Source organism: Rhopilema esculentum, chromosome 10 (assembly GCF_057945365.1).
Source record: "Rhopilema esculentum isolate cy_ngs chromosome 10, ASM5794536v1, whole genome shotgun sequence".
Lineage (NCBI taxonomy): Eukaryota > Metazoa > Cnidaria > Scyphozoa > Rhizostomeae > Rhizostomatidae > Rhopilema > Rhopilema esculentum.
In genome coordinates, this window is record NC_142824.1 from 11,929,575 (window position 1) to 11,957,231 (window position 27,657).

The window sequence follows — 27,657 nt, forward strand, 5'->3', positions numbered from 1 at the left end:
CAGCTAAGGGGGCTGCCCTCTCCTTTTTGCTATTGTGGCACAAGGTGGTCATGTCTTTTCGCTCACAATACTCCTTCTTGCAAGTAATCACCCAAAGGATTTGTTTGATGTAATACGGTGTCTTGTTTAGCGCCACAACCTTGTTAAAACCAACTGAACGTTTCGTTGGAGCATTGTAAAATATTGTTTAAATTTGTTATGTGTTGATCAATATGCGATGTGCCCAGTTAGATTTGAAAGCAACCGAAATTGTTGTGCGGATCCAGCATTTTTCATAGTCATTCGCAATGGATTTTGGGTATGAAATAAAATCGTTGATAGAGATCCTTGTCACGGTTTAGAGGTCTTTTTACATTTCTTTATCACTTAGTTATGTGGTGGCAGGAACCGTGCACCAGTTTAATAGTGGAGGGGCTGAAATGGGTGTGCCTGAAAATTTTTTCAGGCCACGCCCTCTAGAGCGCCGGAAAACGCCCCTTTTAGAAAATACTTGCTTATTTCTGCTCAATTCTTATAAACAGTCTGGTTTAGGGAAGATATCAATAACTAAAAAAATAGATAAAATTAGCTTGAGGGTAACAAAACACCAAGCTGACAAAGTTAAAAAATGCATCATACCATTAAACAAGATAAAACATCTAGAAAATGAACGAAAAGGTTTCCAGTCAAGAAGAACTGCTACTTCATGGGAGTAAGCTATCCAAAGTTGCGTTAGAGTAAACCTTCAAAAAATTTTTTCGGCCTATTGTTGCAAATAAGGGGGGCTATAGCGGTGCATAGATAGAAGCCAGTTTTATCTCTGAAAGTTGAAGGGTTAGGGTTAACCGAAAACTCTGCTTAAGCCTACTGTTTCTATAATTTTTCTCTTGATAGCATTCCTTTTTTGAATATTTTCAACGTCCTTTAATTCAACTCAACTTTTTTATATAATGCTACCTAAATTACAGTTAAATTTGCATTATATGTGACCATAAAAGTTCATTATTTTATACGAGCTACAAGCAGTGCAACAAAAGTATGGACATACAGTTGATTCTGCTTATAGTCACATCGCTTAAAGTTTTACTACCAGGGCTGCTGCTAGATTTTTTTTTTTTATTCCTCTAAAAAGTTACAATTTACAGATAACGAAATACTCTACTAACAAAATTACTATACAATACTACTAGAACGATACCCCGGGGAGCAGTAAGCTATGTCTACCCAGTGGCGCAGAGAGGGGGGCAGGGGGGCAATTTGCCCCAGGGCCTCGGCCTGAAAAAGGCACCGAAATTATTTTGAAAATTTTTTTAAAATGTCTAGAAACTGAAAATGCATTTAAAGATATATTTGTTAATATCGAATATGATGGCAGTAATTTCATTGGGTCCGTACGCTGGGTCTTGTTTGAATTAAAGGTCTATTAGCTTTATTTATTGAGTCTGGGGCCCCGAGAAAAGCTGAATAAACCTTAGATCACATATTTTACGGATTCATCTTTTAACCTGAGTTTCCCTGAGTTTCGCAAAATCGTACTTATTGATGGAAGGGATCCCTGATAAAAAATTAGCTAACCCATATAATCTTGTTTTAATCTATGGCCCATTCAGGTGAGTTATGTTTGCATTTAGACTCGTTGCATAAAGCTATATTATATTTTTGGGGCCCCTTTCAGCAAACTAGCATTAATAAAGAACCGCTTACGTTCAACAATGACTCAAGACAGACTATCAAGCCTCGTGACTCTTTCGATCGAGCACGAACTAGCAAGACAAATTGATTACGACAATATAATTGATCAGTTTGCAACTGAAAGAGCAAGAAAAGTTAACTTTTGAAGGACGAAAGAATTGAAAAGCATAGTTTAAATAAAAGTGCGTAGAATAAAAGTTTGCTTTCATTTTAAATTTTAATATTGCGTGGTTCACCAGAAAAAAACAGTCAGAATTGAAGGAACACATTTTGAAGTCCTCTTTAATCAGCTAAAAGAATGTGGTCAAAGAGCGTATTTAAATCGCTTATCTTTAGAATTAATGTTTTTTATTACATTTTATGATATTTTAACCATATTCTATAACGTGCGCAAACGTTTGGAAATAATGGGTGTTTCCCATTTTAAAAAGGGCGTGGTCTCGAAAAATTATTCTATCCGACTCTAGGGCCCCAACCGGGACTTTGCCCCAGGGCCCAGGCCGCCTCTCGGCGGCCCTGTGTCTACCCCCGAGGCCATTACACAAAACGTAAAAAATAACATTCAAGATACAAGTAAGGGGAACCTTGAAGCCAAATTATTGCGAGTAAAGATTTGAGGGCTCAGTAACAAAGAGTGACAAGTACTATGTTTGGCTGCAAGCTTCCCTAAGACATCACAAAGAGAGAGAAAAATAGTATTTATACGACTACTGAACTGGACACACACAGAGGCTGTTAGATTCCAGAGGCCCCGGGGCAAAACCGAAAGAAAAGTGCGAGGAAAACGAGCAGAAATCGTTTGCGACCATGCCTTTAGATTAGCTTAAGGTGGCAGTCTACCTTGAAAGCAGCAATATGGAAAACTGACCAAAACTTGATAATGGCTTGAGCTTGAAGCTTGAAATTTTCAGGTTATAAAAAATGTAAGATTTAAAAAGCAAAATTAGATGTCTGGAAGGGTGTGGCAATGACGTTGCCATAGAAACATAAAAACAAAGGCCGAACTCCTGCAAATTGTGGAAATGATATCTCATGAATGCTAAAGGCTATGGTGAAAATTTTTTAGCAACAAGTTTCTACTTACATAATCTATGCAATGAACACACAGTTTTATGATACCAAGTCAGCTAGATATTTTATTGTGAAAAGTTGAGTTTTCTAAAATATTTTGTGAAATATTTCTTCTATCAAAAATCTATGTATTTATTGCATAGAGCATTAAAAGATACATATTATTTGAAAATTTCATCTTCATATCTTATACAGAGCCAAAGATATCTTAATCACAAGCTTAATAGATGTCCGTATTTGAGATTTGAGAAAAGTGCATTTGAAGTTTTGAGATGTACTGATTAACTAATTTTTCTTATCTTTTGCAACTTGACTGAATTTTGGTTGTGTATCACATATAATGTACCCATAGATACAACCAAAAATGTTAAAAGAAGTCAATAATAATGTTTAGAGGCATCATAAAGGTAACTGGGGGCTCAAACTGGTTGAAATGTCCATGTTCATTACTCGACAGGTCCGTCGACTTTCTGGGTCTCTTTTTCTTTCCTTCCTTATTTCCTCTTTTCCTTTTTAGACTTGCATCAACTACCTTTTTAGAAATGTTTTCAGGCTCTGCAGAAAGACCAAAAGCCCTTGATAAATAGCTATTCCTAGCTACATCAAGTCTTCGCTTCTTTATTGCTTGAAATTTTTGTCTCCGATCTTTGTATTTCTGTGATGTTTTTAAGGTGGCAGCTTGTAATTTTTGTCTCTGATCTTTGTATTTCTGTGAAAACTTCCTTGCAGCATCTTTCAGCCTTCTATTGTCAACAGTTTTCAAATAATTTAAAGTTTGTTTGGCCACATTTAAGTTGTAATGCCTTCAAAACATCTGCAATTGATGATGGCCCAATATTGAAATTTCCAACAGAATGGCAAACAGTGATTGTAACTTTTCGTTTTCCACTAAATCACTGATCTCTAACCACTAAACCTGACAGGTTTTTGGACATCATGCCCATACCATACCATGCAAGGACTCATTCCAGTGGATGGTTTATCAAATTCAATCATTGTATGCTCTTCTATTTCAATGATCTCTATAAGCCTAGCAGCTGCTTCATTCATAATGTTTTCACATACATTTACTGACACTTCCTCAAGATTTTTTAACTGTTTGCCATAAGGTGACTTTGAGACAGTGTTTGGAAGACTCATAAGCCAAAAGATCTCTCCAACCCAGCACATTCAGTTTCTAGTAAAGCAACAACTGATCTACAGTTTATTTCATATGTGGTCTGTCCCCCTTTCTTGTCTGCCCTCTTAGATCCACTGAGCTGTTCACTGGTCTCAAGTGGTGAACTTGTATGACAATGGCTACATACAAGATAATATTTCTCTGCAAGGCCAAACTTATTGCTAAACTAGAGGCCAAACTAAGCAGCAGGCTTAACTGTGCCTTTGGATTCCTACATGTACGACAAACAGCAATTTTGTTGATTGCATTCATCAAAAGTTTCTTATCTATAAGGCTGTAGCCATCGTCAGCACTGCCAATATTGCCAGCAGCAGCATCCTTCGTTTCTTTTATCCGGAAATTGGTCTTTTTATGGGACTAAGGTTTTCTGAACCAAAGAAAGAGTTCATAAGTTTATAAAGTGAAGCACTGTGTTCCTCTAATTCTTTGCTTTGATCCGTTGTTGCTTGTGAAGACGAGGTAGGCAGTACATCTTCATCACCTTTTCGCTTTGGCCTAAGTAATCCAAATCCTTGTCATTGCTTCGAATACATAGTTTTTTCTACTTCCAGCAGATCTTTTTCTTTTCTTCGCTTTACCGACCTAAATTTTCGATTAAAAACTCTCTTTTCAGGGCGTTCATTGTCGGATAAGTTCGCTTCATAAACAGAAGGACTCTTCGAACAACTTTCGTCGGCCAGGCCAAACAGAAACTATGCTTCATTCGTTCCCTGTGTTTTTTAAAGTGGTATAAATGCATTTTGGGATAGGGTAGAAGACCATAGATTACGTAATATAATTTTTTTTCAAAAACGGGTCCCATGGGTGTCAACAGACCCCCTAGCAACCGATAGAAACTTGGTTGCTAAGGAAAGATGATCAGCCCAGGGGATAAATAAATCAAATTTTCGCAAAAACTACAACAGTTACGGGAAAACTTCCTTCAAAATCAAATTTTGCAGTAATTTTCCTGATCATATCCAAGGAAAAAGGAATTTTGACAAAATTTTCATAACTGACCATTTTCATGGTAGACTGCTACCTTAAATTTGTTAAATTTCTTGCAATTATTTAAAACGTTTTACTGTTCTTAGTCATATTTCTGTTACTTTTAATTAAATCTATTTTCAATGGAACTCATTACTTTATGGGGCCCTCTAGAGTCTATACCGCAAGGTTCCCTTGCCCCCCCCCCCCCCCTCCTCTCGGCGGCTCTGCCCACTTCCATTTACAGTAGCATAAACTTTAGATCCACATCACAAAAACTATTCAATTTAGGACCATTGTCAGTAACACTCCGTGTACTGTCAACTTTTCGAGTAGCATCAATTGTCTACTTTAGGATGGATTTATCCGATAGAAGAATTTATCTGAAGTGAAATTCTGAATAACAAAAGAGGACAATTTCCTTGTAGATAGATCCCAGCTTTAGTCTTTATATCTTTTATGTTTTTAATTTTACTAATGAAATATGTATTTGAAATTCCAACTTAGGTTTTGAGTATAAAATGAAATGTTATCTTTGGCAAAAGAGGGATCTTGGTAACAGTGACGGTTTTGCGGTATCCTAGGGGGCTACAGCCTAAGGCCCCACGCTAATGGTAGCTGGGAGGGGCCACACAAATAGAGGCCCGCACACTGCATATGATTTCAGCCGCGAGCTCTGCTGTCCCTAAAACCCCTCCTGCTCGGTAGGGCACCCACCATACCACAATGGTCTTCGTTCATTCTGAAACAGGAAGCTGAGATTGCGCTTGCGCACTGTTTTACAACATAGGTGCAATCCAAAGCAAGATGGCGGTCGACATTTATAAGGTGTCAGCTAAGTTGCAGCATGATCTTAAAATAGTTTGACCGGATAACACGCCAGAAATCAACATTTGACATATTTTGGAGATGTAAAATTAACCAATAGTAAAGATGCTAGCAGAAAATTCTGGACAGCTATTTGTTAAAGTTGTATTATCGTCATCGTGATGTTTCACAGCAGAAAAGGAAGCCACGATGTGAAGAGGGCGAATTCAAGGTTTATAGACCCTCGGAGAGATACTCACACTCGATTCAGAGCCCTAAGAACGTTGTTAGGTGAGAACGTTTCCTACCATAGCATGTCTTAACTCAGTAAACTTCATTGTTTTTAAGAAACAAACTTGTACTTGTATCTCTCCTCTCTGTTTTGTGATATATGCCATTTTCATACCTTATTGATTACTTCAAAATAAATATAACAATATTTGCCAGTTTATCCATATTTCCGTCATACATACATGAGAAGCTGATAGTGGCAATCTGCTTGAGTAATGATTACATGATTACAATTGCACCTAAAAAGTTTCCAACTGCTTAGGTAAATCATTTTTGCCCTTAAAAATTCTTATGCAAGGATAAGTCTGGTGTTTAGCTGAGGAAAATGATGCTATGATGAAATTAGAAGCGTCTACTCTGATAACTGATTGACTGTTGAAAACCTCTTAGAAATATTATTTTAGAACATTTCAATCCCTTGTTCACAATCTTAGTCTAATTTGATATAAGATTGACCTTACTTACTTTATATTACTATGTCCCAACACCTTTTGCTGACCATTTAAATTTCCCATTGGCTAGACTACAAACTAAACCTATTGTTATGTATCCAATCAGCAACCTAGGGCTAATTAATGTTTTCTGGGCCAAAAACATGCTGAAAAGCCTATTGTTAACTCTGAGTGGTTGAATGACAGGACACAGTGCCTGCCTAGCTTGTGAGATGATCTCTTTTGTGATAAAGACTAATTTTAGTTTAGTCTGCTCAATTCGCATGAAATAATTCAAAAAATTATTCTCTTCAGATCAGCAACCTCTTGGTGAAATCAAGAAACTATTTCAAAGACATTACGTAGATATATATTACATTTTCTATGAGGAATTGAATGCCCTTGTTGCTGCATTCAAGTCAAAAGGTAACCGCAGTTTGATTTCGTTATACAGATATGATGACGATAATCTATTGGTTTCTAACAGTTAGTAATGCTTGGCTGCAAACTAACTTTTTTATTACCCCATAATTATTGCATGATGGCATTTGTATTAATCAAAAGCTCTTGATGAATGAGTTTAGATCAAAATAGTTCCCTAGGGTCATTGTTAATGACTGGTATTTGAAACAGAATATTTTATCAATAAATGTAATAAGAGTCTAGGTGTATTGCTAATAAAACATTTCTTCTGGCAAACCTCAGCAAATAGGAATTATGAATAAAAATTAGTAAAATTAAAATACGACTTTGTACATGAAGTTTAATATTATTGCAATGTACTCAAGCTTCATGTGTATGGTCATATTTCAATTATTCTAACTTTTATTTATTATTCATTTGACGTACAACACCATTGACTATATTGATTACTTAACAAAAAGTCTTTGGAAAGAAGAAAATATTTTGCAGAAGCTATTTCCAAATCGTTCACTTAAAATGTTTTTGATTATTTGCATTTTACATTCAATTAATAATTTTATGCACATATTGTATTTCAATCTGTTTTGTATATCTTTATGTCATGTTATGCTTATAGAAGGGTTCATAAAACTCATCACCAGGATCTGCCTTTTATAGGTTACAGATCATTTAAAGAAGAGTTAGAAGGACTTTTACTAATCCTTGAGGTATATTTTAATTTTGCTTATAATTTAATTTCAACAGTAAGCTAGATCTTGCTAAGCAAGGTCTTGTTTATTTGGAAAAATAATTTGTTGTAAGTGTTCCAAAACATCAATTTTGCATGGTGAGTTTTCAGATTTTAATTGATCTACTCTTATAAGTAAAATTATAGTTGAAGGAACTATGAGGAACTATTAATCATTAAAGTAAGGTTTAATTATCTATTTACTTGTAGAAGTTGCTACTTCTTGTTCCTGAAAGAATATATGAAAGATGGCAGTTCAACAGCATTGGTACGATTTTTCAGATATAGATTCATACTAATCAAATCTTGCTAAATTCTTAACATGGGTGCATATTTGTATAATGTAATTGACTAATTCATTTCAATCTTCTAGTTTAACTGACATAGCTAGGCAATGAATTGATGCTAACAATGATGATAATAATAATATGTCTAGATATACTGGTGACTTGAAAGTCAGAGGCTACTTAGAAAAAGACAGTACCTCATTTTCAGTTACCTAGAAAAAAACAGGATAGCCAAAGGTCTCACTTGAGCTAATGAGTACCTGACCGAGACCCTGAACAGCTTTTTCCTCCAATATGGAAACATGTATTAGTCAGTGGCGGACACTTGGGGGGGGCAAGGGGGGGCAACTGCCCCCCAATACTTTAGAGAACAATGGTCTTTTGTTCTTAAACAATGGGAAATGTGACATCATCTCATTAAAACAATAGGCTTGCCCCCCCCCAATATTTGACCAAGTGTCCGCCACTGGTATTAGTAGAACTTAAGTATGAATTGCTTCCCTTTTTCAGCATGAAGAAATTAGGTAAAATTAATTTAAATCTAACAAGTGAAGATGAATTTTCACCAAATTTACAGCTTTTGAGTAGCTTTTAAGTTTGTAATAAAGTCTTTGTAGGAAATTCAATTGATGAAGCGCTGGTTAGTTTGTTGTTTTATGTTAACTGGTAGTGACTACAGCTGTTTGCATTTGGGGTTATTTTATGTGACTTTGTCCAGGTTAGGAATGATGAATTTATATTATCTTGGCAGATTTTGTTCCCCTTTTAACTTTACCAATAGTATCAGTTATAGCCAAATATTAAAACTTAAATTGTTTTCAAAAATCTAACTTGCACAAATGTTTTTTATGGTACAATTTTTTAAGGTCTTGTAGTATGATTTTTCTTTGCCCCAGAATGATTCTTGTTGCCTCTTTTCTTTAAATTCTATTCAATTATTGTACATGAAAGATGCCCTTTGGAAGCCCCAACTGTCTTGGAGTAGCGTGTTGGGGCTTATAAAATACAGTGCAAAGAGACCTTCAGGAAGTTTTGACAGACCCTTTTTATTGAAGGTAATTTAATCCAGGAACGACTAGGACTCATCCATTTCAATTTTTCTCAGTATAATACATTCATTTTTTTTAATTTTTTCCATTTATGTTTTTAACAGGATTAATTTTACGAAGACTCCTTCATCATGGAAATATGATAGGGGTAATAAATTTATATGTTTACAACATACTCAGATTTTTCATGTTAATCAATCATTGTATTAGCAGAAATTTTACTATATGCCTGATTTTATGACTTATTTCAAGTTTTTTCTGTCACTTTGATTTGCTGTCCTTTTATACTGTGTTAGAAACATTTACTGTACCTTTTGCTATTAAGACTTTAAGTATTTTAGTTTTGATCTTAACAAGTTTTTTCTGTCAATCCTGTTTAAGAATTTTATGCCTGCTTAGAGACATACCAGATATATGCTGATAATTTGTTTTGTTTTAAGGTCAATTTTCTGCTACCTTAGAAGTAACACAAATGAAAAAGATAAAATAGTCTCTTTGCATTTTACAAATCTATTAAATCTCATACCTACTAATTCTAGGTGCGAGAGATTGGGGTAAAATTATATCTGTTGTGGCTTCAAGATCTGCAAGAAAATGTTGATGAGCTTGGTTTGCTGGTGTATGGGAGCATTATTCCTGGTTTCCCCAACCCTCTCAACAAAATCAATGCATCAAAAATATACAGACCCCAGAAGTTCATTGAATCTGTCTATTCTTGTATAAGTGGCACTGGATATACAACAGTGACATCATCTCAGTATCTGTCATATCTTGAGATTGACTCAGGTATTTATGCAGCTTTGAAAATGGCTAATTATGTTTGTATGCTTTCGAAATCAGCCTGGTTTGAAAAGTTCTTTAAGGTGTTCTCTGCTGAAAGTAGTCTGCTTCCAGTGTGATCGCTTATGATCATGTGATCTTGATAGCCATTGCTTAGAACTGATTGTTTTCATCTTTTTAAAAAAGAAACATATTAATAGTCTCAGATCCATAAATTGTATTGCTGCTTAAAAAGATACCATGTCAAGGCCTACTAAAGACTAAAAACATTTATCACAACTAGATGCCTTTATGTAAGGTATTATTGATTTGTGCATCATCAAGTACTTAATCATCACGTAATTGACTATAAAATTGTCAGAGATAACATTTTATATCTGTGTTTATCTTGTACAAAGTACACCTTTCCTAGAATCACGCAACCTTAGTCAAAGTTCTAATTTTGATTCAGATCATCATTATTTTAAACTGAATTTTAGACCCCGTTTACACTGTGCCAAATAAATTTTATCCACATAGAACTTGCTCTGGTTGATTTGCGTTTACACTGTGCCGCACAAATTTTATCCACTTTGCCCTCCCGTTTACACTGTGCCTGATAACTGCAGTCACGTGACCTAAATCGTGCACGGAACGCCCAAAACGAAGTCAACTCTGGGCAAAAAAATAACAACTAAATTCCTGCAAACGTAAAAAAAATTAGTTCTCTCTTCAGAATCATCTGCCTCTCTTTCAGACAAAGTCCGAAGATATTGTGAAAAACAAATAAGGCAAAATTAGTTTTAATAATTCGTTCTCTGAAACAAAATGACGCTTAAATAGCGAAGAAAGTGGGGAAAGCTGACAAGGATGCCAATTTTACGTGGACTGATGAAGATGCTGCACTTTTAACACGAGTATTTATCGACTACAAGGCAGCCAGAATGGAGAAAGGTCTTGATTGGTAGATAGTGAAAACTAAATAGGAAGAAATGGCCAATCACTTTCAAGCAAGATACGATGTGGATAATGTTTATCCGAATAAAACCGCTTACATTGTACCACATAGCTATCCGAACTAATTTAATCCACTTTCCTAGGTGAACTAATTTTGTTCGGATTGCCGCTCTCAAATTCGTGCGGAAAGCGTAGATCTAGTGTAAACGCGACGCCTGTCTAAAGTAATTTTGATGCGGATAAAATTTAACCGGCACAGTGTAAACGGGATCTAAATTTTGTATTTTCCGGACTATAAATGCAAATCATTGTTTGACTGGTATACCTGGGAGATGCCTGTAGATAGATTTGATCACACTAAATGGTTTAGCATTGTATGAATACCGCCTTAAGTGTTGTACGAACAACAAACAAATCCTCTATTTACCTAAAGTATCAGATACAAGGATTACGGGTCCTTACGGGCTTTTAATTGTCAATTCATTTGATCCAGTAAAAAAATCTTGATTGCAAAGGGAAAATGTGAATGGAGCCCAGAGGGGAAAATCTAAATTTTTAACGATCTTGATTTCTTGTTATCAATTGTAATCCACTTTCCTATTTTTCATGGGTTGGTGGGCCTGTTCCATAATCGCCATAAACCCCAAATTCGCTACCAGCAGACTCCATCCCTTAGACCGTTGCAGTCACATTGTTTTACTATTTAGCAAACCTCTTCAATGCTAGCTACTTTAAGGGTTTTTCAATTTTCCTACATTTTTGAACGTCCAAAGTGGTTTGTTGGACATGGGAACAAAATAATTTTTCTATAAAGTCGTCTTAAAACATCATCCAATATAGTAAGTAGCATATCACATGTTTTGTTTGGCAATAATAGTTGTTTGGAGACGAATATTTTCAGAGTGTGTTTGATGGGTGTTTGATGTGCTCGGTTTTTGGTTCTAGTCTCTCTGTTTTAATAGTGGGTTTGTTGAAAACACCGTGATTTTAATCATCTTTGACAAACAATCACTATTTAACAAACTCATATATTCCAGCCATTCAAAAGGATTGCATTCCTACTAACCAAAAATGTTCCGTTGTTTATGAATTTACGTGTTAAGTGTGATTTTGGCTACGTAGGACGCACAACCCAAAGATTGGGGGATAGGATGAAACAACATGTTCTTTCCAACATAAGAAACTAAACTGCCCCTCAAAGAGTACAGCCTCCTCGATCTTGTAGTTCTAGAAACAAGTCATTCTTCCATCGAACAACGTCTACTAGATAACAAAGATTGTGCAAAACTCGATAATGACGATATGTTTCAGATAACTGGCAGAGCCCGGTCGTCTTTCCATCGATCTAAATACAAACTCATATAATTGTTTCCCTTTTTATAAAGAAATTTTTTACTTCGTTTGCAGATTGGTGCAACACGGAAGCAATAATACCATTGTTACCACCGCCCCAAGGCGAGAAAAATCCCTCACCTGAAAGTCTTACGACAAGGTTCTTAGACAGGTTGTTGGATTATATGACTAAAAAGGTAAGGCGAATTTAAATTCGATTGAGTTGAAATACAGGAAGAGTCGTTTCCTTCAAAAAAGAACGAAAAGAGAACAGGATGTAGTAGAATATCTTGTTATGAGTTATTAGCAATGAAATTGTAAAGCTGTAAAGCTTTTTTGCAATTCTCTCCAACAAGCTAGCAGGCAACAAAACATTTTCAAAATAAGCTAATATGCGGTAATTTTCCTATCTATGTATATAACGTAATGCACGTTTGCAACAGAACATTGTCAAATTAAAGACGATTTTCGAAATTATTTTGCTTTCTAGTTCTTATATTATTCACTCATTTCAAGGCACCCAACATAACTAATATGATATTTATCAAAGTAAACTTAAAGTTGATTATATTTTGAGGCTTGTCTTAACTGATTGACTGCTTCTTCTTCTCCTCAGATGATGGATGTCAGCTGGAAGGACATAAAAATGCGGGAAAGTGGTTTCTACTACTTATTCCAGCATTTCAAGCGGTTTTACCTACCATTTATCTTTCCTCTTTGGAACCCTGTTGATACGCTATATGTGAATCAGGAAGGTAAGCTATTAATTCTTGAATATAAATTATTCCTTAACTTAACCTCATCAATAGTGGTTATGATCTCATATAAAATGCCCCTTGTAAACCAGCATTTGCTGAAGGGCTACCCTCCTTTAATTATTTGAAAATGAAAAAATGATAATTTATGCTACTTATGCAACGTTAGAAAATGCTTATAGACTGCTTATAAGATGCTTCTAGTACTTTGAATTGGGTCTAACAAGAAGATGGAGCAAGTGCTTGTTTAGATTATAGCAATACGTATGCAGGGGGGTATTTTTCCAAATTTTTTTCGCTAAAACCTCCAAGTAGAGTTCAAAAATTTCAAAAATCAGAAAAATTGGCTGACCTAGGTTCTGTCTTTTTGAAGGCTTATCAGATTCGGAGAAATTTTGCATATTTGTACCAAAATTCGCTATGTTATTTTGACATGCATCCGAAATGAAATTGGATATTTTCCTTCTTTTCTCCTGCTAGTTCCTAGAAGAGAACATTACTCAGTACATCAATCGAGTGTTTCCCCTTTTTGCTCGGAACTTCTTTAGCACTTCTCAATTTTTTAGAAATCACCTATTTTCCAAGGCTTTGAATTGTTTCAGACACATTTACAGCTGGTCAGTTATGCATATATTGCTATGTCGCTTTGCTAATGGTTAACAAAGGTCATATTGCAAAGATCATTTGCGTTTTAGGTTGCTCTTACTAGTCCACTGAATAATTTACTGAAAATAACATCTTTATAAAGTACCCAAGTCTTTTTACTGGATCATATCACTAACAGAAAATCTATTTCTTCACCGCTCCAGATGTGCAACAAGCCCAAATCGTGGAAACAAAAACAGGCGAAGAATCACAAACACAGATGAATTGTCGCTGGAGAGTCCTATGCTGGTTCGTCGCCTTCACTATTCGATTTAAAAAGCCGGGACGACGGAACGAGGAAGACCGGATATCGGAATCTTCGAACACTGATGACTCGGTTAACAACGATGCTTACTCCCCTGCAGCTACAACAGACGAGAAAAGCATTCTTCAGTACGAAACACTGTTCGACACTGCCGAAGTAGTTAGATCAGTTCTCTACTCAACGAAAGACAATGTTGTCTGCTTACATGAAGTATTTCGCCAGGTATTGTTCCTTACCACTTTCTAAAAGCATTGTGCTAATTGTCATTGATTTAATCTCCTCTTCCTTGATCACAAACTTTCTGGCAATATTACAAAAATCTGTGGTATTTTGATCCGAAATTCGTGGCTCGGTGATAGTCAAATATTCTTTCTCGATGCTTTACATGCGTCACCAATTCATTTATTCTATGTTCGGAAAGACGTTTTTCAATATTATCATTTCCACGAGAAAGTTCCACATACCCTCATTTAAATTTCTACATTTTCCAAATATATTCGGTAGATATTAAGTAACGTAAGTAAATTAAGAAATTCTCGGTCGGTAGAACCTTTCCTTTCATCAGAACGACTTTCCTATGAAAAATGGTGGAAAACTTCTAACAAAAAATGTCGTACCTTAACCATGGCCCTGCCAGACCACCCTCCGTTTATTCATTAAGAATATTGAAATGATACGATTTAATCTTATTGTCACATGCAGTCGAGAAAAGTGACGGTTGCTAGGTTGGAGCGCCCTTGTTGGCGATATTTCTGAGACAGTTTTTCGAAGGTTAGTTATTGACCTTGAAATTTTTACAATTTTTCTGTATAATCCTGTAGGTTAATACTCTCTTACTCTTCTACTTTAGGGATTCCTTATGCCGATTTCATGGTCTGACATAATTTGCAGAGTGATGACTGTGTATCATGAGTGGTTCAAAGTGAGTCAATACACCGTGTATCTTTAGCTTGATATTGTGTCAATCATTAGCATCATTTTGTCTCACTCGTCAGCAAGATATTGTGTCACTCATTAGCATGATATTATGTCATTTATCAACGTGATATTTTGTCATTTATCAGCATGATATTGTGTCATTTATCAACGTGATATTGTGTCATTTATCAGCATGATATTGTGTCATTTATCAACGTGATATTGTGTCATTTATCAGCATGATATTGTATCATTTATCAGCATGATATTTTGTCATTTATCAGCATGATATTGTGTCATTTATCAGCATGATATTGTGTCACTCATTACCATGATATTGTGTCACTCATTACCAGCATGATATTGTGTTACTCATTACCATGGAATTGTGTTACATATCATTAACATCATATTGTGTCATTTATCAGTTTAATATTGTTTCATTTATCAGTATAATATTGTGTAACTCGTTACCATGATATTGTGTCGCTCATTACCATGATATTTTGTCATTTATTTGCATGATATTGTGTCACTCATTACCATGATATTGTGTCGCTCATTACCATGAAATTGTGTCACATATCATTAACATCATATTCTGTCATTTATCAGCTTAATATTGTTTCATTTATCAGTATAATATTGTGTAGCTCGTTACTATGATATTGTGTCGCTCATTACCATGATATTTTGTCATTTATTAGCATGATATTGTGTCACTCATTACCATGACATTGTGTAGCTCGTTACCATGATATTGTGTAGCTCGTTACCATGATATTGTGTCACTCATTACCATGACATTGTGTCGCTCGTTACCATGATATTTTGTCATTTATTAGCATGATATTGTGTCACTCATTACCATGATATTGTGTCGCTCATTACCATGAAATTGTGTCGCTCATTACCATGAAATTGTGTCACATATCATTAACATCATATTGTGTCATTTATCAATATAATATTGTGTCACTCATTAGCATGATGCTGTGTAACTCCTTACCATGATATTGTGTCGTTCATAACCATGTGTCCCTCATTACATTAGACGATCGCCCACCTAGCGTACCTAATTATATTAGAATAGACATTAGTCATAGCCTATGGTTTTTTGCAATAATAAAATCAAATATATTTTCTATAAATGGGTAAGCTTTAACTGTTGTCTGATACCGCCATTGCAGTAGGAACACTTTTTATGAATAGTTGTTATTATCTGCTGCATAAGTTAAAACCATCTTTTAACCATCAGCCTACAGAGCGACCAATATTTATGCAAGAAAATCTGCTACCAGAGGGAGCAGAGACGCTTGTTATCGAGAACACTGCAACTCTTGTTCCAGACGATAGATCACCTTTATTGCGCACATCGTCTTATAAAGAGGCTGTTGTCAATTGTGATCGAGGCTTTTTTCCAAGAGTACCAATTGAATACGTACGGGCGGGTCTGCAAGCAAATATCCGACTATTTGTCACGAATTCTAGCTACGTATTTTTTGCACAAACAGGACAGGATCTGCTTCAGAAACAGGTATGCATGACCTATCCCTAAAACTATCTAATCGAATGAAGTTATCGTCTCAGACAAAATCGATTGTTTTATTGACTGTTGCATAATCCAAAAGATAACTTAATTTACCATCTTTGTTTCTTTTGCATTCAGTTGCTACTTTTGCAAAGCACAGTTTGATTTGCACAATGTAATGATAAAAAAATGATTTCATTTTTTTGGACAATATTCAACTTTTATTTGGAAAAGATTGAATATTCACCAATAGTTTTGGTTCTACAGGCTGAAGTTTGTAGAAAGGTCATCAAAATGTATCGTAACATTGTTCTCGAACAAGCATTGGATGCACAAACATGGTAAGACACATACGGTTTTGTTAAACTTCCTCATTTAGCACTCAATTTGCCTTTTTCTGCCATAGTAACTCGAGTTAGACCCGCTGTCCATTAGTGTCCTTTTTTAAATAAGCCGCCCATTTTACCTGTAGTTTTGAATAAGCACTCTCTTAAATAAACCTTCTCTTCAGCGTCGAGTTTTGAATAAGCCCTCTCTTCAGCGTCTAGTTTTGAATAAGCCCTCTCTTCAGCGTTGAGTTTTGACCAAGCCCTATCTTCAGCGTTGAGTTTTGACTAAGCCCTATCTTCAGCGTTGAGTTTTGACTAAGCCCTCTCTTCAGCGTCTAGTTTTGAATAAGCCCTCTCTTCAGCGTTGAGTTTTGACTAAGCCCTATCTTCAGCGTCTAGTTTTGAATAAGCCCTCTCTTCAGCGTCTAGTTTTGACTAAGCCCTCTCTTCAGCGTTGAGTTTTGACTAAGCCCTCTTTTCAGCGTCTAGTTTTGAATAAGCCCTCTCTTCAGCGTTGAGTTTTGACTAAGCCCTATCTTCAGCGTTGAGTTTTGACTAAGCCCTATCTTCAGCGTTGAGTTTTGACTAAGCCCTCTCTTCAGCGTCTAGTTTTGACTAAGCCCTCTCTTCAGCGTTGAGTTTTGACTAAGCCCTCTTTTCAGCGTCTAGTTTTGAAAAAGCCCTATCTTCAGCGTCGAGTTTTGACTAAGCCCTATCTTCAGCGTCTAGTTTTGACTAAGCCCTATCTTCAGCGTCTAGTTTTGAATAAGCCCTCTCTTCAGCGTCTAGTTTTGAATAAGCCCTCTCTTCAGCGTCTAGTTTTGACTAAGCCCTCTCTTCAGCGTCTAGTGTTGAATAAGCCCTCTCTTCAGCGTCTAGTTTTGACTAAGCCCTCTCTTCAGCGTCGAGTTTTGACTAACCCCTCTTTTCAGCGTCTAGTTTTGAATAAGGCCTCTCTTCAGCGTCGAGTTTTGACTAAGCCCTATCTTCAGCGTCTAGTTTTGACTAAGCCCTCTCTTCAGCGTCGAGTTTTGAATAAGCCCTCTCTTCAGCGTCGAGTTTTGACTAAGCCCTATCTTCAGCGTTGAGTTTTGACTAAGCCCTCTTTTCAGCGTCTAGTTTTGACTAAGCCCTCTCTTCAGCGTTGAGTTTTGACTAAGCCCTCTTTTCAGCGTCTAGTTTTGAATAAGCCCTCTCTTCAGCGTTGAGTTTTGACTAAGCCCTATCTTCAGCGTTGAGTTTTGACTAAGCCCTATCTTCAGCGTTGAGTTTTGACTAAGCCCTCTCTTCAGCGTCTAGTTTTGACTAAGCCCTCTCTTCAGCGTTGAGTTTTGACTAAGCCCTCTTTTCAGCGTCTAGTTTTGAATAAGCCCTCTCTTCAGCGTTGAGTTTTGACTAAGCCCTATCTTCAGCGTTGAGTTTTGACTAAGCCCTCTTTTCAGCGTCTAGTTTTGAATAAGCCCTCTCTTCAGCGTTGAGTTTTGACTAAGCCCTCTTTTCAGCGTCTAGTTTTGACTAAGCCCTCTCTTCAGCGTTGAGTTTTGACTAAGCCCTCTTTTCAGCGTCTAGTTTTGAATAATCCCTATCTTCAGCGTCGAGTTTTGACTAAGCCCTATCTTCAGCGTCTAGTTTTGACTAAGCCCTATCTTCAGCGTCTAGTTTTGAATAAGCCCTCTCTTCAGCGTCTAGTTTTGAATAAGCCCTCTCTTCAGCGTCTAGTTTTGACTAAGCCCTCTCTTCAGCGTCTAGTGTTGAATAAGCCCTCTCTTCAGCGTCTAGTTTTGACTAAGCCCTCTCTTCAGCGTCGAGTTTTGACTAACCCCTCTTTTCAGCGTCTAGTTTTGAATAAGGCCTCTCTTCAGCGTCGAGTTTTGACTAAGCCCTATCTTCAGCGTCTAGTTTTGACTAAGCCCTCTCTTCAGCGTCGAGTTTTGACTAAGCCCTCTCTTCAGCGTCGAGTTTTGACTAAGCCCTATCTTCAGCGTTGAGTTTTGACTAAGCCCTATCTTCAGCGTTGAGTTTTGACTAAGCCCTCTCTTCAGCGTCTAGTTTTGACTAAGCCCTCTCTTCAGCGTCTAGTTTTGAATAAGCCCTCTCTTCAGCGTCTAGTTTTGACTAAGCCCTCTCTTCAGCGTCGGGTTTTGAATAACCCCTCTCTTCAGCGTCTAGTTTTGAATAAGCCCTCTCTTCAGCGTTGAGTTTTGACTAAGCCCTATCTTCAGCGTTGAGTTTTGACTAAGCCCTCTCTTCAGCGTCTAGTTTTGACTAAGCCCTCTCTTCAGCGTCTAGTTTTGAATAAGCCCTCTCTTCAGCGTTGAGTTTTGACTAAGCCCTCTCTTCAGCGTCTAGTTTTGACTAAGCCCTCTCTTCAGCGTTGAGTTTTGACTAAGCCCTCTTTTCAGCGTCTAGTTTTGAATAATCCCTATCTTCAGCGTCGAGTTTTGACTAAGCCCTATCTTCAGCGTCTAGTTTTGACTAAGCCCTCTCTTCAGCGTCGAGTTTTGACTAAGCCCTCTTTTCAGCGTCTAGTTTTGAATAATCCCTATCTTCAGCGTTGAGTTTTGACTAAGCCCTATCTTCAGCGTCTAGTTTTGACTAAGCCCTCTCTTCAGCGTCGAGTTTTGACTAAGCCCTCTCTTCAGCGTCTAGTTTTGACTAAGCCCTCTCTTCAGCGTCTAGTTTTGAATAAGCCCTCTCTTCAGCGTTGAGTTTTGACTAAGCCCTATCTTCAGCGTCTAGTTTTGAATAATCCCTATCTTCAGCGTTGAGTTTTGACTAAGCCCTATCTTCAGCGTCTAGTTTTGACTAAGCCCTCTCTTCAGCGTCTAGTTTTGAATAAGCCCTCTCTTCAGCGTTGAATTTTGACTAAGCCCTCTCTTCAGCGTCTAGTTTTGACTAAGACCTCTCTTCAGCGTTGAGTTTTGACTAAGCCCTCTTTTCAGCGTCTAGTTTTGAATAATCCCTATCTTCAGCGTCGAGTTTTGACTAAGCCCTATCTTCAGCGTCTAGTTTTGAATAATCCCTATCTTCAGCGTTGAGTTTTGACTAAGCCCTATCTTCAGCGTCTAGTTTTGACTAAGCCCTCTCTTCAGCGTCGAGTTTTGACTAAGCCCTCTCTTCAGCGTCGAGTTTTGACTAAGCCCTATCTTCAGCGTTGAGTTTTGACTAAGCCCTATCTTCAGCGTCTAGTTTTGACTAAGCCCTCTCTTCAGCGTCGAGTTTTGACTAAGCCCTCTCTTCAGCGTCGAGTTTTGACTAAGCCCTATCTTCAGCGTTGAGTTTTGACTAAGCCCTCTCTTCAGCGTCTAGTTTTGACTAAGCCCTCTCTTCAGCGTCTAGTTTTGAATAAGCCCTCTCTTCAGCGTTGAGTTTTGACTAAGCCCTCTCTTCAGCGTCTAGTTTTGACTAAGCCCTCTCTTCAGCGTTGAGTTTTGACTAAGCCCTCTTTTCAGCGTCTAGTTTTGAATAATCCCTATCTTCAGCGTCGAGTTTTGACTAAGCCCTATCTTCAGCGTCTAGTTTTGACTAAGCCCTATCTTCAGCGTCTAGTTTTGAATAAGCCCTCTCTTCAGCGTCTAGTTTTGAATAAGCCCTCTCTTCAGCGTCTAGTTTTGACTAAGCCCTCTCTTCAGCGTCTAGTGTTGAATAAGCCCTCTCTTCAGCGTCTAGTTTTGACTAAGCCCTCTCTTCAGCGTCGAGTTTTGACTAACCCCTCTTTTCAGCGTCTAGTTTTGAATAAGGCCTCTCTTCAGCGTCTAGTTTTGACTAAGCCCTCTCTTCAGCGTTGAGTTTTGACTAAGCCCTCTTTTCAGCGTCTAGTTTTGAATAAGGCCTCTCTTCAGCGTCGAGTTTTGACTAAGCCCTATCTTCAGCGTCTAGTTTTGACTAAGCCCTATCTTCAGCGTCTAGTTTTGAATAAGCCCTCTCTTCAGCGTCTAGTTTTGAATAAGCCCTCTCTTCAGCGTCTAGTTTTGACTAAGCCCTCTCTTCAGCGTCTAGTGTTGAATAAGCCCTCTCTTCAGCGTCTAGTTTTGACTAAGCCCTCTCTTCAGCGTCGAGTTTTGACTAACCCCTCTTTTCAGCGTCTAGTTTTGAATAAGGCCTCTCTTCAGCGTCGAGTTTTGACTAAGCCCTCTCTTCAGCGTCTAGTTTTGAATAAGGCCTCTCTTCAGCGTCGAGTTTTGACTAAGCCCTATCTTCAGCGTCTAGTTTTTAGTAAGCCCTCTCTTCAGCGTCTAGTTTTGACTAAGCCCTATCTTCAGTGTCTAGTTTTGACTAAGCCCTCTCTTCAGCGTCTAGTTTTGAATAAGCCCTCTCTTCAGCGTCTAGTTTTGACTAAGCCCTCTCTTCAGCGTCGAGTTTTGAATAAGCCCTCTCTTCAGCGTCTAGTTTTGAATAAGCCCTCTCTTCAGCGTTGAGTTTTGACTAAGCCCTCTCTTCAGCGTCGAGTTTTGACTAACCCCTCTTTTCAGCGTCTAGTTTTGAATAAGGCCTCTCTTCAGCGTCGAGTTTTGACTAAGCCCTCTCTTCAGCGTCTAGTTTTGAATAAGGCCTCTCTTCAGCGTCGAGTTTTGACTAAGCCCTATCTTCAGCGTCTAGTTTTTAGTAAGCCCTCTCTTCAGCGTCTAGTTTTGACTAAGCCCTATCTTCAGTGTCTAGTTTTGACTAAGCCCTCTCTTCAGCGTCTAGTTTTGAATAAGCCCTCTCTTCAGCGTCTAGTTTTGACTAAGCCCTCTCTTCAGCGTCGAGTTTTGAATAAGCCCTCTCTTCAGCGTCTAGTTTTGAATAAGCCCTCTCTTCAGCGTTGAGTTTTGACTAAGCCCTCTCCTCAGCGTCTAGTTTTGACCAAGCCCTATCTTTAGCGTCTAGTTTTGAATATGCCCTTTCTTCAGCGTCTAGTTTTGACTAAGCCCTCTCTTCAGCGTCTAGTTTTGAATAAGCCCTTTCTTCAGCGTCTAGTTTTGAATAAGCCCTCTCTTCAGCGTCTAGTTTTGAATAAGCCCCCTCTCGAATGATCTCTGCTCGTTTTCGTTGAGTTTGGCAAACCCCCCTATCGAAAAAGCTCCCTCTGTAGCGTCAAGTTTTGACAATCCTCTCTCGAATTGGCCGCTTCTTTGGTCGAGTTTTGAATAAGTTCCCTTTCAAAGAAGCCTCCTTGCTATGCAGTCATATTTGCTTATTAATTATAACTTCTTGACAATGTTTTATTGGATTAGAGCGCCTAAATGCAGTTTCATATAATTTAAATTAGGGGCTGTTTAACAAGCTAATTTCGTATCCAGTTTTTTGGCTCTATAGCTCGCAATGTATCCATTGATTGAACTCTTTTAAAATTTTATTTTTTGAGGCATATCATAGAAACTCATAGCATAGTATCATCATTCGAGTAGATCCGCCTTTTGTAGGCAAACCTGTTGTCACTTCACATTCCTAAATGGGCTAGACACAAAATGGGCTGCAAGCCCTCGTTTTATGATTCAACAACGTGTAAGTCGAGTGTGCACTTCCTGTGTCTTTTTTGTTACCCTTGATTATTCGAGCCATTTAGTTTATGGTTTTTGTTTTTTTTCGATACCTTCAGGAACCAATTGCTTGTAATTCTTTTGAAAATAACTGGATATACACTGAAGGGGAGGCCGCCGGTTCCACGTGAAAAGACTCTTGGAGGGCAGCTCTCTACGTATATTTTCCAGGTAATTTTTCCTCTTTTGTTTTTTCATTTGACTAGGACGAGTGATTGGGAATTGTGGAAGATCATTTGCACCCTGACCCTGTTTCATAAAACGTATGCCAAAAGCATACCCTGTTCCATTATTATTATGCGAAAAAAATGACAGAATTGTGCCAAAATATACCTGAGCGGAAGAGGATCTGCAGATAATTAAAAGAGTTTCTATCTTATCTTTCTCAATACCTTATCTCGAACAATTTCCTTAATTTTGATACCCTGCCCTAGAGTTTCGACGCAATTAATAATACCCTGTCCTATAATTTCGATCGGGATTATATAAGTATATAAGTATAACCTGTTTCTCGGCACATCCCATCAGGTCAAGTATGTTACATTTGCATGTAAAGTTTCCTCGACATTGTAATAATGTATCTTGTACTATATATTAACTACTACCATGGCTGGTAATTCTTAACAGTTTTCATATTGTCCACGCAAAGGAGCAGAAAATAGGCCCTCGATTTATGACAACTGCATTTTTTAGCTTTAGTACCGTAAATCCGCGAATTATATTTTTAGGGGCCGATTGATTTAGACGAAAAGATTTATTGGGCTAATTCAAGGGGGCCTCACGAGGGGAGGGGGCGATTCGAAGATTAAGTAACATGTTGAAAATTTTGCTTATTTTAGACGCTGTTTGTAACTTGGATAAGAGCAAGTCTGCAAGTCAATGTGCCATTAGAGCTTTGGAACGAGCTGCTGCGAGTTATATCATCCCTTACTTCATGGAATGAGATGATTTCCGAATGGGCGGTGAGTCATTTTAAGATGACAGTTTTGAAAGAATTTTGTTTATTAGAGCATTTGGTATTTGTTTTTCATTCTCTTAGACCCCATTTACATTACAGAAAAAAGTTTACACTCGAGTTTGCGCACTTTGATGTTAAGCTTGCGCAGTGGCGCGACAATGACAGCTAGCATTTTGTGAAAGCCTCATTCAAACTATAGATTAAGCCGCGTTTTCAATTGTGGCCAAAAGGTTCCGTTCCAGACCGATTACACCAGAGAAAACAAACTCGATATGGGACCCAAAGATATTCACATTTTAGCGAAACCAAAGAAGAACGGAACCGTTCCATAACTAGCACGGAACAAAGATGCTTAGTGTAAACGCAAGGTATATCGTCGCTTTATCAGGCGTGGAACCAAGGAGCTCTGTTCTTTTTTCTGCAGTATAAACGGGATCTTAGTTCCTCGGTATCTCGATTTCATTACCCTGTTCTTGCACTTGCAAATAATAAAAATTGATATCCACGATGAAAAATTAGGCTATGTTTGCGTATTATTTTGTCCGATAGTGATCGATAAATATCAAGTTATGGATGAGAAGCTAAAATTAAGGTATTGTTGTTACCTGTAGGGGACAATCGAAACACTGACGAGAGTGCTGGCACGAACAGTATATGGCGTTGACCTAGCAGATTTACCTTTGGAACGGCTAACAGAGCAAAAGCGGAAGAAGCAAAGGGGAAGAGTGTCGGCCATTTCAGACCCCCAAGGCTGTTATGCAACAAAGAAATCGTTTGCACGTGGTTGGAGTCGGTATTACAAGAGTGACGCAGAGGGAGAGCAGAAATCCGAGGCATCAGATGCCGAAAGCAATGTGTCGAATGTCAGAGATTTTGTGGCCCTGTTGCCAAGAACAACTTCAGTTTCTTTTCAAACTGGCCAGGATGGACCCAAAAAGTCTTCGTTGAGAGTTATACAGAGTGAAAGTTCACTAACTGCAGCTTCCGTCTTGCCAGACGTTGTTTCCGGAGATCAAGGTATTAATTTTTGATATAAATATATTTCTTTGCTCTGGTTTGATGGTTTTTAAGTAAAACCTTTTTTAAGAAGAGAAGTCTACCTTTTAGTTAAAATCACTATGGTTAAATGCTTCGATGGCCATTTCAGTTTCCCATTGGCTAGACTTCATAATAGACCTATTGTTACGTATCCAGTCGGCAACGTAAGGCTAATTCTCAATGTTTTCTCAATTACAAACGCATTGATTACTATCAACGGTTGTCTGACGGGACATGGGACCTTCGATAATTCCTAGGCTAATTATATTTGTTGCGGTTTTTCATGGATCTTTCTACCTTGTCCTCGTTTTGTTTGTAAAACATGTATTTGAATAAGCCCCCACCCTTAAACTACAAATTGTCAATGAGTCCCCCCCCCCCCTCGAATGAGCCCCCACTGCTACCGTAAATTCTAGAATTGGACCCCACCAATTGATTGTTTTTGCCATCTGAGGTCGCTTATGGCGTTTCATTGAATTACCAAAACAAATTCATACTTTCGGTAGTAATTAATTAAATGCTCATAAAGAAAGTCCTACTAAAATAAACGAGGTATTTTAATAATGTCTTCTTAATTTCTAAAATAATTTTATAAGCCCCCCCCCCCCCCCCTCGAATAAGCCCCCATCCAAAAGTATCAAAAATAAATAAGCCCGCAGGGGGCTAATTCGAGGATTTACGGTATCTCATTGCTATTCTCCTTTCAACCTCACTTTGTCCCAGTATATGTTACTGCTAAGTTACTTAGCAGAATCAATAGGAGGCAGAATGTCACTTAAGTGCAGCGCATTAACTAGGTATTGCCAGTTAAAAACTTGTGACTTAAATGTGATAAAGACTTTATAGTAATTAACGGTCAGACGGTTAGTTCAGATCTTAATTTCAAGGTTACGAGGACCCGGTCGAACGAAAAAGAACACTGCTTGAAGTTGCCGACGAGGATGAAACCGGCGAACTTCCTCTTCGCAATGTACCAGAGGCTGAAGGGAAAGCAAGAGATGCCCCCATGTCCCCAGTGCCTGTGATCGATGCCCCTCTGCTTGATGCTCCTCTTGCGATCCAAGAAACATCAAGCAGTGACTCATCGGCAGAATTCGATCGACCACAATCCACAGCCTTCAATGTTGATAATGACGATGAACGGTCTGAAGAGACTGAGGGACTCCTTAACGAAGTGCTTGAGTCTGCCGACCGAATTTATAGCCGGCATGTTCATGGTATGCAATGTTTCTATCGTCTAGATTTCAAATTTTTCTCAATTTATGGCACTGTGTGTGTTTTTGTCAACAAAAACGTTGACTTCAAGTCGATTTATAAGTAGATGTCAGGTTCATTTGTCGCTTTCTGAGTGTTTTAAGATACCTATTGCGCGCTACCTAGCGAATGTTTGGCATCGTTGCTATCTTCTGCCATTCTTGAGGAAAGCTCTTCTTTTTCTAAAGCTTTAAACACCTTCAAGGTTCTGAGTATGTTTAGAGTAATGAATAAATTAATCAATTACACTTGAAATTGCATCTTTCTTTTTTTATGTTGAATTACCATGAATGCAACTTTAAATCATACTTTCTAAGCATTTACTTCTAGACCTAATGTTTTGTGAAAAATTAATATATGAAGAGCACATATATAGAGAGTGGGTTTTTCTCTATGCTCCAGTTGTTAATTCATTGCAATATCAGCACAATTTTTTTATTTATGATATAATGTTTTGATATTCAGGGCGAAAATCAAAAAGCAACAGCATTTCAAGCGAGGATAGTTTTGCGAGTTGTGCAAGCTTTCCATACTCCGAGGTGATCCTGAAAAGTGACGGCTCACGAAGTGTCACTCCCAGCATTGCGTCAGATCGCTTAAGTAGGGATGATTTAGACCAGTTTTACGCGCAAGCCGAAGCTCACAGATCCACCAACAGTCTACTAGATGTTCAAACAGCTTCTGGTCTCAGTCAGTCTGTAAGTTTATTTTATTATAAATTGAAAATGCAAAGCGGGAAATAATTACAATTGAATCCCGGTATGTCTGGCCCTTAAGTTCCTCTGGAGTATGAGGAAATGGTCTGACTAAGCGAATGACCGAAGTATCTGGGGTGCAACTTTCTACTGGACTACGGTACAAAAATCAACAGGGGAATCGGGCGGACTTCGGTCCGACTTAGTGAAAGTCCGTGCTAACCGGTGTACGACCTATGGGGAGTCATCTGTAAACAGAAATTGCGAAAAACATAAACAATCTTTTATTATTCCATTTTCAACAAATGACTTTGTTGCAAGTTTGTTTATCTGCTAATACATTTTAGATAAATCTAGATGATGAAAGCTTTAAGGCCCTATTCGGCATGTATGTTTCCAATAAGCCTCACTAAAAAGGTTGGTTTTTTATTTGTCTTGCCAATGACAATCACCTAGCATCTACTCCGTATTTCGTAATAAATGTCTTGTTTGTGTTGCAGGACGAAAATAACAGTGAAAAATCTTTGGATACGAAACCCCCTGACATAATTAGCGATCACTCAAGCGCTACTGATCCCGATCTAATCAGCTTCGATTCCGATGTGCAACTTTCGTCCAAGGCAACAGGAAGCGACTCGCAAAGCCTGGACAGCGCTGCATTCACACTGTACGAAGGAGACACTGTTGGTAGTTTCAAAGTGCCAAAGGGAAAGATATTAGAATCAAGAGTGACCCTAGAATCTAGGGGGAGTTTCACTTCCAGTTGTTCGACGTTGGTTGGTGATCATTCAGATACACGTCAGCATGTTCGATTTGCGGAAGGTTTGTTTGTTTTCCCATGAAGGTTTTCTTCAGTCGATTCACTCAGTGGGTTGATTAAAAACAAGTTTGCCCCCTTTCTCGCTGCATATAGCAATTTTGGTTTTGTCATCATACATAAGCAGCAATTGGAGGCAAGTGACATGAATTCAAACTCCAAGTTCTTTTTGCTAATGGGAAAATTGCTTCCGCTTAACCTTTCAGTGCCATTTATACACAAGACTTCAGCCCCCCACCCCCCCCCACTTATTTGCAAAAAAGTTTTTTTAGGAGAATAAAATAAAAAAAATAGAGATAGAAGAAAAGAATGGTGTGATAAATCCCTTTACAGTATTGCTTAATTTCCAAGGAATGAGCCGGGGTCTATAGTGCCTAAGTAACGAATTCCATTTTAAGACTTGAATAACTCATACGTTATAAAAGCATGCCTTAAAAATAGCAAAATGTTTGCAAAAAAAAGACTGCAAGGAATATTCTGAAATGCATTTTAAAGCTAATCTAGAGGGCATGTTCGCAAAGAATCTCTCATTTTTCGTATGAGAAACTGGCTATAAAAAAGAGTACTGAACAGTCAGAAAAAATAAGAAACTTCAATACTCGATGCAAAAAAATTGAAAAACTATTAAATCGTGATAAAAACTGAGTTGGTTGTTGGCCGAGAACTTACGACGCAAGACATAAAATATACATCCCAGATCTACATACAGCGTCAGAACGGAGTCTCTTGACGTGAAAATAAAGTCACGAACATTTATTTCATAACATCATTCATGACATCATAATTAAGAAACTTTTAAGAAACAACGAGTATTGAAATTTCCAGAACATTTAGAAACTGGAGTGCTCAACATTAACCTTTGTTTCTTATGAAAAAATGAGTGTACCTAAGGCCTCTGAAAACCTCTCGCCGGCCATCCAATAAACCGCCAGCATAACGAGTGCCCCCATAAACTCATGCGCATAAAATATTGTGAAGC

The 27,657-nt window shown here is 37.9% G+C and overlaps 1 protein-coding gene across 3 annotated transcripts in view; it reads left to right on the forward strand.

Annotated features, from left to right (window-relative positions):
• Window positions 1-5,646: 5,646 nt before the first annotated feature.
• LOC135694167 (ral GTPase-activating protein subunit alpha-1) overlaps window positions 5,647-27,657 on the forward strand; it is a 40,699-nt gene continuing 18,688 nt past the window's right edge. The window contains exons 1-18 of one of the 3 annotated variants that reach the window (XM_065212861.2): window positions 5,647-5,986; window positions 6,733-6,843; window positions 7,498-7,547; window positions 7,778-7,835; window positions 9,008-9,051; window positions 9,443-9,689; window positions 12,027-12,148; window positions 12,568-12,706; window positions 13,516-13,838; window positions 14,467-14,538; window positions 15,793-16,071; window positions 16,333-16,406; window positions 21,976-22,087; window positions 22,756-22,878; window positions 23,486-23,891; window positions 24,800-25,129; window positions 25,632-25,864; window positions 26,362-26,683. In XM_065212861.2, coding sequence (XP_065068933.2) covers window positions 5,878-5,986; window positions 6,733-6,843; window positions 7,498-7,547; window positions 7,778-7,835; window positions 9,008-9,051; window positions 9,443-9,689; window positions 12,027-12,148; window positions 12,568-12,706; window positions 13,516-13,838; window positions 14,467-14,538; window positions 15,793-16,071; window positions 16,333-16,406; window positions 21,976-22,087; window positions 22,756-22,878; window positions 23,486-23,891; window positions 24,800-25,129; window positions 25,632-25,864; window positions 26,362-26,683 — 3,154 coding nt within the window. In that variant the 5' untranslated portion in view covers window positions 5,647-5,877. The remainder of the gene's footprint in view (window positions 5,987-6,732; window positions 6,844-7,497; window positions 7,548-7,777; window positions 7,836-9,007; window positions 9,052-9,442; window positions 9,690-12,026; window positions 12,149-12,567; window positions 12,707-13,515; window positions 13,839-14,466; window positions 14,539-15,792; window positions 16,072-16,332; window positions 16,407-21,975; window positions 22,088-22,755; window positions 22,879-23,485; window positions 23,892-24,799; window positions 25,130-25,631; window positions 25,865-26,361; window positions 26,684-27,657) is intronic. The other 2 variants (XM_065212875.2, XM_065212869.2) reach the window with 2 other exon arrangements.